The sequence below is a fragment of the Triticum aestivum genome, chromosome 3A (genome assembly GCF_018294505.1).
Source record: "Triticum aestivum cultivar Chinese Spring chromosome 3A, IWGSC CS RefSeq v2.1, whole genome shotgun sequence".
NCBI lineage: Eukaryota > Viridiplantae > Streptophyta > Magnoliopsida > Poales > Poaceae > Triticum > Triticum aestivum.
In genome coordinates, this window is record NC_057800.1 from 658,259,069 (window position 1) to 658,271,031 (window position 11,963).

General features: G+C 45.9%; 1 protein-coding gene across 2 annotated transcripts; it reads right to left on the reverse strand.

The window, feature by feature from the left end:
* Window positions 1-3,829: 3,829 nt before the first annotated feature.
* LOC123058980 (uncharacterized) lies at window positions 3,830-6,491 on the reverse strand. 2 transcript variants are annotated; one of them, XM_044481647.1, is made up of 2 exons: window positions 5,896-6,491; window positions 3,830-4,103 (listed from the first exon to the last, which is right to left on the reverse strand). In XM_044481647.1, the coding sequence occupies exons 1-2, from the start codon at window positions 6,434-6,436 to the stop codon at window positions 3,943-3,945; spliced, it is 702 nt and encodes a 233-aa protein (XP_044337582.1). In that variant the 5' UTR covers window positions 6,437-6,491; the 3' UTR covers window positions 3,830-3,942. The 2 variants fall into 2 exon arrangements, with proteins under 2 accessions (XP_044337582.1, XP_044337581.1); XM_044481646.1 differs by having other exon boundaries at window positions 5,893-6,491.
* Between the last annotated feature and the right edge of the window lie 5,472 nt (window positions 6,492-11,963).

The window sequence follows — 11,963 nt, forward strand, 5'->3', positions numbered from 1 at the left end:
CATTTTAGTTTTAATATTTGAAAATTTTTATTGTTTGCCTAATTTTGAATTTGAATTTGAATCGGTTTCGAACTAACTGGAGATTAGCAACTATAAACGAGGTGACGTGGCATCATTAGCAGAGGATGACTGTAGCTTAATTACCCGGGCGTCACAGCAGAGATGTGATGTTCGAGCTCTTCCACCTCCCATCACCTGGAGTCGTAGTGTCACTCTATGCCCTTTTTGGTGTCTCACTGCCAAAGGGGGAGAGAGTGTAGGGATTTGCCTCTTGTGTCGTGTTTTGTGTCGTCTTGTGGTTTCTTGTGTGTTCTCTTGGTGTCCTTCTTTGGTTTGGTTTGGTGTGAGACCTAAGCTCTAGACATATGGTGTGAGACATATGCTCCCTATCGCTACCTTATTACTTATGTCATGTCTGAGTACTGTAGTTTATTGTGAGATGCATGCTTGTCCTGTTTATTTAATTCTCTCATATATCTTGTGCTTAGTATTGTTGGACTATAAAATATAGGGGGGGTTTTGATCCGAATGTGTGGGTCGTGCCATCTCTTGGTGCACACATTCTGGGGGAGCCCGTCTATATTTTGTAGTTCTTAGCTTTCTTTGTTTTATTTCTTTTCCTTGCGCAAATCCCTAGTTGTCATCAGTCCACCAAAAAGGGGGAGATTGTTACGGCATATCTCTCTCAAGGTAGTTTTGGTGATTGATGACAACATGTTTGCGGAATAATCTTGTGCTTTGAATAATTCACAGATTCTCCCCTGGCACAAGATGCCTTCTTCCCCTCGGAGTGTATTCCAAGACGGTGTAGCTCTTTCGTTTCTTTCTCGGTGGACTAGTTGCGTAGAGGGCACCGTACTATCAAGAGGGGGTCCGCTGGAGTTTTGCATGGGTAGAATCATCACGTACACATCTGCTTCTCACCCTCCGAGCATTTCCTTTCCATTGAAGAGATCTCTCCTCTCTTCCTTGTCCTGTCTGGGTCTAAGCGATAGTACCACGCACCCAGCGGTAGTACCGCTGAGGAGCCAAGCGGCAGTACTGCTCCGCAGCGGTAGTACCGCCCTTGGCTCCACAGCAGTAGTACCGCTGGGGGCCTGGCACCTCCTCCGTGTCCTCAGCATATTTGAGAGATCCCTTCTCTCTCTCTCTCTCTCTCTCTCTCTCTCTCGCTCGCTCTCTCTCTCTCTCTTGCCCCAGCGGTAGTACCGCACTGCCTGCGGTACTACGGCCGAAGGGTCACAAGCGGCAGTACCGCTCCACAGCGGTACTACCGCCCTTGACCCCACTGCCGTAGTACCACTGGGTAGTCTGGGTCCTACCGCCTCGATTCGAGAGGTCTTTTTCTCGTGTCGGGTTTTGCGGCACTAGTCACGGTTCTAGTGGCGGTAGTACCGTTCTAGGAGCGGTAGTACCGCCCTACCACCGCGGTAGTACCGCAATTGGGGTCCGTTCCCTACTAAGTCTCCTCAGCGCGGCAGTACCGCTGGGTGGCGCGGCAGTACCGCCCCCTCTCAGCGGTAGTACCGCCCTGTGCGGGGCTGGTTGGTGGGGGGGCAACGGGATTGTTGCCCCCAATATAAAAGGGAGTCCCCTTCCTCCTTCTCACCTACCTCTTCCTCCCCCAAGCTCCATTTATTGCTCAAGCTCCATTAAATACGCCAAGCTTCATTTCCGCCCGATCTATCTCTCTAGCCAATCAAATTTGTTGATTTGCTCGGGAGTGGTTGAGAAGGCTCCGATCTACACTTCCACCAAGGGATTTTCGATTCCCCCACTCATCCCTAGCGGATCTTATCACTCTTGGGTGTTTGAGCACCCTAGACGGTTGAGGTCACCTCGGAGCTATATTCCATTGTAGTGAAGCTTCGTGGTCTTGTTGGGAGCCTCCGATTAAGTTGTGGAGTTTGCCCCAACCTTGTTTGCAAAGGTTCGGTCGCCGCCTTCAAGGACACCAATAGTGGAATCACGGCATCTCACATTGTGTGAGGGCGTGAGGAGAATACGGTGGCCCTAGTGGCTTCTTGGGGAGCATTGTGCCTCCACACCGCTCCAACGGAGACGTACTTCCCCTCAAAAGGAAGGAACTTCGGTAACACATCCTCGTCTCCACCGGTTCCACTCTTGGTTATCTCTTACCTTTACTTTTGCAAGCTCTTTATTGTTTGTACCCTTGCTTGCTTGTATGCTTGGTGTTATTGCATCATATAGGTTGCTCACCTAGTTGCACATCTAGACAACCTACTTTGATGCAAAGTTTAATTTGGTAAAGAAAAGCTAAAAATTGGCAGTTGCCTATTCACCCCCCCTCTAGTCAACCATATCGATCCTTTCAACAAGCTTGTCATGTGATAAAGTATTCATCATCCCAAATAGCCACTGTTTTGCGCTTGGGTCTGTCATAGCAATTAAGTGCTTAGCTAGGTCGCCATCAACCAAAGCACAAACACACCTCGACGTCGTGCACTCGAGTAGGGAATGACACCATGAGTCTGTCGCTCCACACAATTGACAACCATCAGATTGTGACATATGTCGATGATGCCAGACGTCTTTGGTCCGAATAGAATACTTAGCCAGCCTCCACAAAAAAATTGTGTAGCTTTCCTCGGACATCCACCTGCCAGAGCTGCTTCCATCCATTCTCCTCGGCTCTAGAATAGAAGTAGCTCGCATGCCCATCGAGCCAAGCCTCCCACCCGCGTTGTGTGTGGGTGAGCATGCAGTATGCCGACCTCACTGTGAAAAACCGTCTTCTCGAAATTCCATGCCCAGAAATCCACATTATTTCTAGTACAAAGCGGTATGCTCAATATTGCGTCCACGTCCGTGGAGTTAAAAGTTTGTTGTAATACCTCCCTATTCCATGAGGCCTCAACATGGTTTATGAGCTCACTAACGAGGCTGGGGCGGACCGTCGCGAGGAACACAATTGGTCTCATGTTTTCCTCTCTAGGGATCCAGTTTTCCTACCAAATATCGATGGAAGAACCGTCCCCAACTCTTCGGATCAAGCCTTGGTGTAGCACATCTATTCCTTCAATTATTGCTCGCCATATATGTGAAGGATGGTTCCCAAGTTTGGCTGACAAAGTATTACCAGCGGGGAAATAAATAGCTTTCAGCATCATCGAACAAAGAGTGTGAGGACATTGTAGAATGTGCCACGCCTGCTTAGCAAGTAGCACTAGGTTGAACAGCTCAAATTCTCTGAATCCCAATCCACCCAAAAACTTGGGCTAGGTCATGTCCTTCCAAGAAACCCATGACGTCTTCTTTTGTCCTTCCTTACTTCCCCACCAGAATTGCCGTACGAGTTTATTCAGGTGCTCGCATAAGCCTCTCGGTAATTTAAAACACGACATAGAGTAAACTGAAACCGCCTGAGCCACTAACTTGATCAAAACCTCTTTGCCAGCTGAAGAAATTTTTTTTGTCATCCATTCTTTAACCTTGTTCCATACCCCGTCCTTTAAATACTTGAAAGCCCCCTGTTTAGAAGAGCATACATCAGCGGGCATTCCCAAGTACCTATTGTCGTTCAAGGTTTCATTGTTCACTTGAAGAATATTTATGTTCTCATCTCTGACATCTGTTGGGCAATTTTTGTTGAAGAAAAGGTGGGCCGCAAGTGGAAGGAGGGAGGGCATAACTAGGCCATCAGGCTGGCTAATTGGCCATTTACGAGTATTCACACCGAGCCACCCAAGCAACGTGCTTCCATCTAGAGCCCAACTTAGCAAAAGTTGAATCCTAGAGTTCGTCATTCTCCCGAATTCCCAATTTTCTTACCTTCAAGATTTTTTAAGAAATGGGAATGTTTTCTCCATAATGCATAGGCTCAACCTTCGGTTATTACATAGTTCCAGCCTCCAGCTGATTTAAAGAAACCAATAAATGGCCCAAATAGAACACACATTGTTCATGAGCATGGAATGAAAACTAGGCACAAATTCTTTTGTTAGACATCCACCCAAGGTTAGCTAAGATCTCCATGATTGTTGTCTCCAAGGTTCGGCATGCCCATCTCATTCTCGTGATGTTCTCCTCTTTTTCCACAACAACGCCCACGACCTGCTCCGGTGTGTTCCACCGAGGATCACCTACATATATGAATTTGTCCGCTTAAAAAAAATACCATTTCAAGTTAGCCAAAATAGCCCAATATAAGGCAGGTGCCCCAACCAGAACTTAGGTTCTCATTCGTGGGTTAATATTAGCCAATCGACCTTTACATATATATATCTGAGGTACATTAAGGGGATGGCAAGATCAAAGCTACATGCACGGTTGTCCAAATTGGCAATCTACAAATAAATGTTGGATAGTTCATTATTGTTACAAATACAACAAAGAGTGCTCCCTTATCAATTAGTACACCTTACTAGATTATATCTATACCAATACAAAAAAGACCCAAAGGGGCAGATCCAATTAATCTCGGCCATCAAATCATGTCAATCCAACAACCTAGATTGCTTCAATGTCGAGCACTCAACATGTTTAGCGTGCAGTTAATCTCATACCAAATATAGTGCTAATCACATGATAACACGTAATTAAATAATACCCTACTTAATATCCGCATGCACTTAATATACTTTCAGATTAACGTGCATTGCACGTACACATTGACTAGTTTTATCAAAATAACCACCGTACCTAATGAAAGATCCTAATCCTTGAAGGAATTTTAAATGAGCATTTAACATGCATGGTTCCTCTTACCTCTTTTTTTAATTTTAACATGATCCCTCTTACATCCTCTTCTCACATGGGGTAAAAAAGGTAAGAGTTATCAGACCCACTACTTAATGAAATCAACGGCACAAATCTATTTTATACTTTTACCTCTCATATGAAAAGACAAGGTAAGAGGGACCAGTTAAAACTGCTCTCTAATTTTATCACAATCCTCTGGATCAACAGTGACATATATTTTTCAAGATTAAGCAATATCTCTACTCTTATAGAAAACAGAGTTGGTAATGATGGTGTGCCTGCCATCCTGCAATATAAGCCGTCCGATCTATATCTGACGGATAGGAAAGAAACTATGACAATTTTGCAAAAAGATACCCGCACTCCTCTCCACATTTGCAGATAAGGCGTTCCCTCGTTCATCCTTATCTCTCACAAGATAAACTACTCATATAAATGCATCTTGATGTTTCGTGCAACACACGGGCAACTTAGTAATACTCCACACACTAATTAATGAGGGCACACGTCAACCGAAAAAATCTACGGAATTTCATTTCAGGACATGCTTAATTCTCTATGTCTTCAATTCTTCATATAGAAGCAGCTAAAAAATTCCTTTTTGTGTAGATTTAACTAGCCAATTTTATGCATGAGACATTTGAACTTCTTAGCATAGAAAATGTTAAGATCCCTTACAATATTGGTCTGTGTCTGCCCCTGATCTGGAGGTGGCCGGGTGAAAAGGGAAATGTTAGAGCAGTGGCAGAGGAAGGATCTTAGATGGGTGTTCAGTGATCAATATAGCTGGTTCTATATGAGAACGAAAGATTAATAATGATACATATTAAAACAAAAATAGTGATTGCACTAGAGTGACTCTGATGTATATCAAATAGTGAACTAGAAAATAATTTTTGCATCACATGTCCATGCTTTCTACTCTCTATTACTGTATATACATAGTATAGCTTCCCAATCAATGTTCTTTTGCCAAAACTCGGTTGTAATGTACTCGCTCCGTCTTATAATATAAAAGCGTTTTTGACATATATTGATGTAAAAAAACATTATTATATTATGGGACGGAGAATATAGCAAATCTGGCTCTCAGGGTGATGTAGGAATTTTTTATAGTTTTGTTCTAGATCTAGTCTGAGAGAGAGAGAGAGGGGGGAGCAAAGGAGTTACTACTGGGGTCGCCGTGCTGGAACTGCTCCATGATGTCGTAGTCGTGGAAGTGTGCGCTGCAGTTGCACGCGCCGCCGTCAACCGCGGCCTCAGCCATCCTCTGGAACGGGCACAGCCTCTGCGCCTCCTCGAAGGCCAGCGCGATGCAAGCGCCGCAGTCCGGCGACTTGACGTCCCGGTGCCATGAGCAGTAGCCGGAGGCCACAATCCGATTGGGGCTCTCGCCGGCGTCGTCGACGTATGAGCGCCCGCACGCGCCGGCACCGTCGCGGCAGGACTCCCTGTAATAAGAGGAGCCGCTGGATTCCGCATTCGCCATGGCGGGAATGGTGGCGACGAGATGGCGCAGGGTGGCCTCGTACGCGCTGCCCGGAGCGTACGTGCCCATGTCGTAGGTGCCCACGGCGACGGGCAGGACGACGCCGCACTTGTGACTAGGCTTGAGGGCCAAGCCGTAGTCAGAGGCGGACGAGCTGCTATCGGTTCCGGGGGCTAGCGCCGGGAGGAGCGATGCGAGCAGGATGAGGACCGCGGCGGTGGCCATGGCCGGAGAAAGACAAGTAAGTGTTTGGGTTCGATTAACGGGAGGATGGCGCTCTGATCTGCTGAGGTTAGACAATGTATATATTGTGGATTAGCTGAGCTCTTAATTAAGAGTGGTTGTCGACCGTTGACTGCGAGCTACCGTCCATCGAGGAGTCAACATCTGCCAGCTGAAAATTATAGGTAGATTGGCTCTCAAGTAAACATGTTCCAGTTGCCCACTATTCAGTACGTACTTCAGTTGTTTAATAGGGAATCTGAATATACGTTGGCATACATGGCCGACTCAAATCTTTGACTTTAGACCAATGATTTGCCCCGTCCATGTGAAGATTGCACGGAACTGAGAGTTGAAGTTAGCTTAAGGCCATGTTTGGATCCCTCCAGTTTTTGAAAATTGGCTTTTGAAAACTGATTGATTGTTGGAAATATGAGCAATTTACCGAATGATTTTATTAACAGAAATACTAGATAAAGCATGACCAGAATAGTAGTGATAGGGATTTTGGATCAGTAATTAAGAAAACTGCAGAACTCAGAAACAAACTCAGTATCCTATGGAGATCCCCTTATTCACCTATGCGAGATAGAGAAATTCAGAAATGTTCAGAGGAACTTGACGAGGTGCTGCTCAGGGAAGAGCTTATGTGGAGACAAAGATCTAGAGCTACCTATTTACGTGAAGGGGATCGCAACACAAAATGGTTCCAAAGGAAAGCTACTTGGAGGAAAAAGAAAAACGAGATTACTAAGCTAAAGGACAGCAGCGGTGTCTGGAAGGAAGATAGCAAAGTGGTCAGAGAAATGATAAGGGAGTTTTTCCAGAATCTTTACAAGAGAGAGAGAGAGATGTGGAACCACATGAGTTACTGGACCTGGTTGAAAAGAGGGTCACGGACAACATAAACAGCAGATTAACAAGAGCGTTCACGGCGGAGGAGATCAGTGACTCGCTCTTCCAGATAGGCCCGCTCAAAGCGCCGGGACCGGATGGGTTCCCCGCCCGGTTTTACCAGCGGAATTGGAATGTGTTGAGAGAAGACGTCATAAATGGAGTGTTGGATTTTTTGAGAGAGAGACATTGCCGGAAGGGATTAATGATACAGTGATCGCCCTCATCCCAAAAGGAAAGGACCCTCAGTCTTTAAAGGATTATCGGCCAATTAGTTTATGCAATGTCATTTATAAAGTGATATCCAAGTGCCTCGTCAATCGCCTCCGGCCTTTTTTGGATGATATAATTTCCGAGACGCAAAGTGCGTTTATCCCTGGACGGTTGATTACAGATAATGCTGCCATTGCCTTTGAGTGTTTTCATAAGATCCAACACAGCATCAGCAGACACAATACCCACTGTGCGTATAAACTTGACTTAGCGAAAGCGTATGATAGAGTGGACTGGAACTTCTTGGAGGGGGTCCTGCAAAAAACTGGTTTTGATCTGAAATGGATTTCCTGGATTATGCACCGTGTCCGGTCGGTCAGGTATTCAGTCAGATGTAATGGGGAGTTACAGGAACCTTTTATTCCGTCAAGAGGTTTACGGTAAGGTGACCCACTGAGCCCTTATCTCTTTCTTTTTGTGGCCGATGGCCTAGTGACACTCATGAAGAAGGAGACCGAGGCGGGAAACCTGACACCCATCAAAATTGCTAGAAATAGCCCCGACATTTCAAACCTCTTGTTTGCTGATGATAGTTTGATTTTCTTCAAGGCCACGGTGGAGGAAGCTGTTACAATGAAAAGGGTTTTATCCACGTTCCAGAGATGCACGGGCCAGTTGCTGAGTGAAAGTAAGTGTTCTTTTCTTTTTAGCGAACAGTGCCCTGAGGAAGTTAGGGATAATATAAAAGAGACCCTGGGAGTGGTATCATCATCTTTTGAGAGTAAGTACTTAGGACTACTAACTCCAGAAGGAAGAATGAAAGATGAGAACTTCCAGCCAATCATGCATAGATTCAGGAAAAGATGCAGTGATTGGTCAGAGAAATACATGGCATATGCTGCTAAAGAAGTTCATGTCAAATCGGTTGTGCAGGCACTCCCTTGCTTCACCATGGGTGTCTTTCTATTATCCAAAGGTTTTTGCGATAAGTACGAGAAGATGATCAGAAACTTCTGGTGGGGTGATGAGGAAGATCAAAGGTTCATTGGATGTCATGGGAGCATATGATTCGGCCTAAGCGGGCAGGAGGTATTGGCTTCAGAGATATGCATCTGTTCAACTTAGCACTTTTAGCAAAGCAGGTTTGGAGGCTGATCCAAAAGCCAGACAGTCTATGTGCAAGAGTGCTTAAGTCTAAGTATTACCCTCACGGGAATCTGCTGGATACGGTCTTCTCATCAGATGCATCACCCGTGTGGAGGGGCATTGAGGCGGGGCTAGAGTTACTGAAAAAAGGAATTATTTGGATGGTGGGGGATGGGAGAAAGATCCAAATTTAGTGTGACCAATGGATTCCACGCAAGGAGGGTTTGAAGACGGCTTCTTTCAAGAGGCGCTTGCGTCTCCGGTGGGTAAACCAGCTCATCCTCCCGGACAGGAAAGAATGGAACGTGGAACTCATAAATCAAATTTTCCAAGAGTTTGATGCTAACGAAATCTGCAAGATCCCCATTGCAATATCGGAAGTGGAGGATTGCATTGCCTGGCACCCTGAAAAGAATGGAATATTCATTGTAAAAAGCGCCTACAAATTGGCTTATGCTAGTCAAGGGCAGGTTAGTCAGATTCCATCGAGCTCTACAAGGGAGGCAAACGATCGGAGTATTTGGGACCTCGTTTGGAAAGCTAGGGTCCCTCCGAAAGTTAGAATCTTTGGATGGAGGATTGCTACTAATACCCTTGCTACAAAGAAGAACAAATTTAGACGTACCCTTGCTCTTGATACTACGTGCAACATCTGTGGAAATGGTGTGGAAAATGAATTCCATGCAGTAGTTGAATGTACTAGAAGCAGGGCTCTAAGACATGAGATGAGAGAGCTCTAGGCTCTTCCCTCCAAGCTAGCTTTCAGGTTTACCGGTACTGACTGGATGCAGCATCTACTCGGCACTTGTTCTGAAGACATGCAGGCGAAGATCCTTCTTTTACTCTGGAGATGCTGGCACCTGCGAGATGATTGCATTCATGGCAAAGGAAATGAGCTGATTCGTCATTCTGTTAACTTCCTGGTCCAGTACGAGGAGGAACTGAATATGGCTGCCCTTGACGTGACTTCGGAGAAAGGCAAAGAGCAGATTACACTGGAAAATGCTGCGCCTAACAAACCTGTTCGGCAAAGCATGCTTTGGACAGCGCCAGCCCCGGGGATTGCAAAAATTAATTCAGACGCCGGCTTCGATCTAGACAGTGGTCAGGGTTGGGCAGGTGCTATTGTCAGAGATCACCGTGGCTACGTCTTCTTGTCGGCCGGAAGCTTGCTTCCTATTTCGGCGAGCATAGAGGAAGCTGAGGCACGGGCTGCTCTGTTTGGGTTACAGTCGTTGGCCAATGCCTATAATGGACCGATCGTTTTGGAACTGGACTGCAAGTCTGTTGCTGAATACTTAATTTCAGAGGAGGCGTGCTTGGCCACTTGCTATGCAGTGATACAGGATATTAAGCAACTACTTGGGGTATTCGCCTCATACAAAGTGCGTTTTGCTGGAAGGAAGAGAAATGGATTGGCTCATAAGCTGGCGATGGAGGCGAGGATGCATGGAAATTTTTGGATTATTGCAGGAGTTCCTGATAGGCTTAGAGAGTTGATGCAGTCTGAATACTGCCCCGTTACTTGAGTTTGTAACTCTTGTTTCTCAAAAAAAGAATAGTAGTGATAAAACAAGCCATGCGATTTGACAAAGAGAAGGTAAACAACATCTTCATATATGAACTGTAACTAAACATATCTAGAGCAGACAGTATAGCAAGTTGCATATATGAAATAGAGTCTAACATATCTGGGGCAAATACTAGAACAAGGAACTGTAGCAGGACCTCTAATAGAAAGGAGAAGAACACATACAGGACAGCAGCAGTGCTAGACTTGGGGTCGGTGTCCTCGCCTGCCATGTCATCGAGGAGGTCGTGGACGTCGGGGAAGAAGTCGTCATCAGGGAACGGATCGTCCGTGATGAAGCAGCCAGTAGTCGCGCTGAGCGCTCCCCAAAAACCTTATCACCCTTCTCCGGTACAGGACTAAAAGGGTACGGTTTCGGAGGCCTACTGTCCCGGCGTGCGGTGCACGCCGCAAGCCGGGATGAGGAAGACAGCAGCAGCTCAGAAATGGAACCGATGGCGAGGGAAGGAGTAGTTCTGGTGCGTCTCTCTGGGAGGAGCGACCTCCCTTTTATAGGCGCAAGAGAAGGAGGCGAGAGGGCAGCGACGGGAGGCGAAACGAAGAGACGGAGATGAAGCGAATAGCCAGCAGCCGAAGAGCTGCACCATTCGCATTCGAACTCCACTTTCACAAAAATTTGTTCAGCTTCCGTGTGACCTTTCGTATACCCATAGTGTGTGGCAAAAATTTAGACATCGGCTCAGCTCATTCCCGCAATTCGCGGCGCGGCGTGGCGAGGCGGGCGGCGGAGGAGGAGCGCGTGTGGATGTCCCTCTTGTTCTCATGCTCATACAAGTGGGGAAAGAACCTCCCTTATAAGGAGGTCCAACTCCCACTCAACTGGCAATGTGGGACTAAACTTTAGTAGTATCCCTTGCCTTGCACAAATGGGCTAAGTGGGCCTCTAGGATTTATTAGGAATTTCTAAAACTGCTATTGGGCTAGGCCCAAAATAGACAAAATTCCAGCAATCCCCACCAGATCCCAGAGGCACACAAAAATTGCCTTTGATTCCAAAACACTGTTTTATATACCGGTACTGCAGTGGAGACTGTTAAGTTGAACTTCCACCTAAAACTCTATGCTACACTAGTAAGCAACTTGAACAGTGGACTGGGCCTTGAACTGCAAGTTTTCTGCGAATCTAGCTTCACATAAAGCATTAACCGATACGTGGCTACCGTGGGACTTCCCCGCGGGTGGAGCTTATGCGTCATACTCTGAGACATTTCATGAGTTTATTAGAGAGAACCCTACTCTCATAGATTGCGACGTTTGACAATCAGACTCATATAGGTGTGTTCTTCAAAAGATGTTCTGCAGGACAACATCTCTGCTTAAATGATCCACTTAGAACACATTAAGATATACATCAACCTGCCATGCAGTTTTAGGAGAGTATTACATCTTCATGGAGTGGTACTGTTAATAGTAAGGATACTCTCCTCTCAGTTGACCAACAGTTTGTCTTCCACATCTAATTCACGGGATCTCCGATCACAAAGAATAGGTTACCACTGTGAACAACTCATATGGTGGGTCTCATACCCATCTCCCTCGATGCATCATCTATCACATTACGTGATAGACCCTTAGTAAAAGGATCTACCAGATTTTTAGTCGTTTGGATATAATCCAATGCAATAACTCCGGAGTTTCTCGTTTTTCTGACAGACTTTAACCTTCTCTGAACATGTCTTGATGACT

Coding starts and splice junctions, on each gene's coding strand:
- LOC123058980 (XM_044481646.1), bottom strand. CDS start 6,436: ATGGCCACCGCCGCGGTCCTCATCCTGCTCGCATCGCTCCTCCCGGCG. Junction 4,104..5,892: donor CCAGCACGGCGACCCCAGTA/GTAACTCCTTTG, acceptor TCATATATGTAG/GTGATCCTCGGTGGAACACA.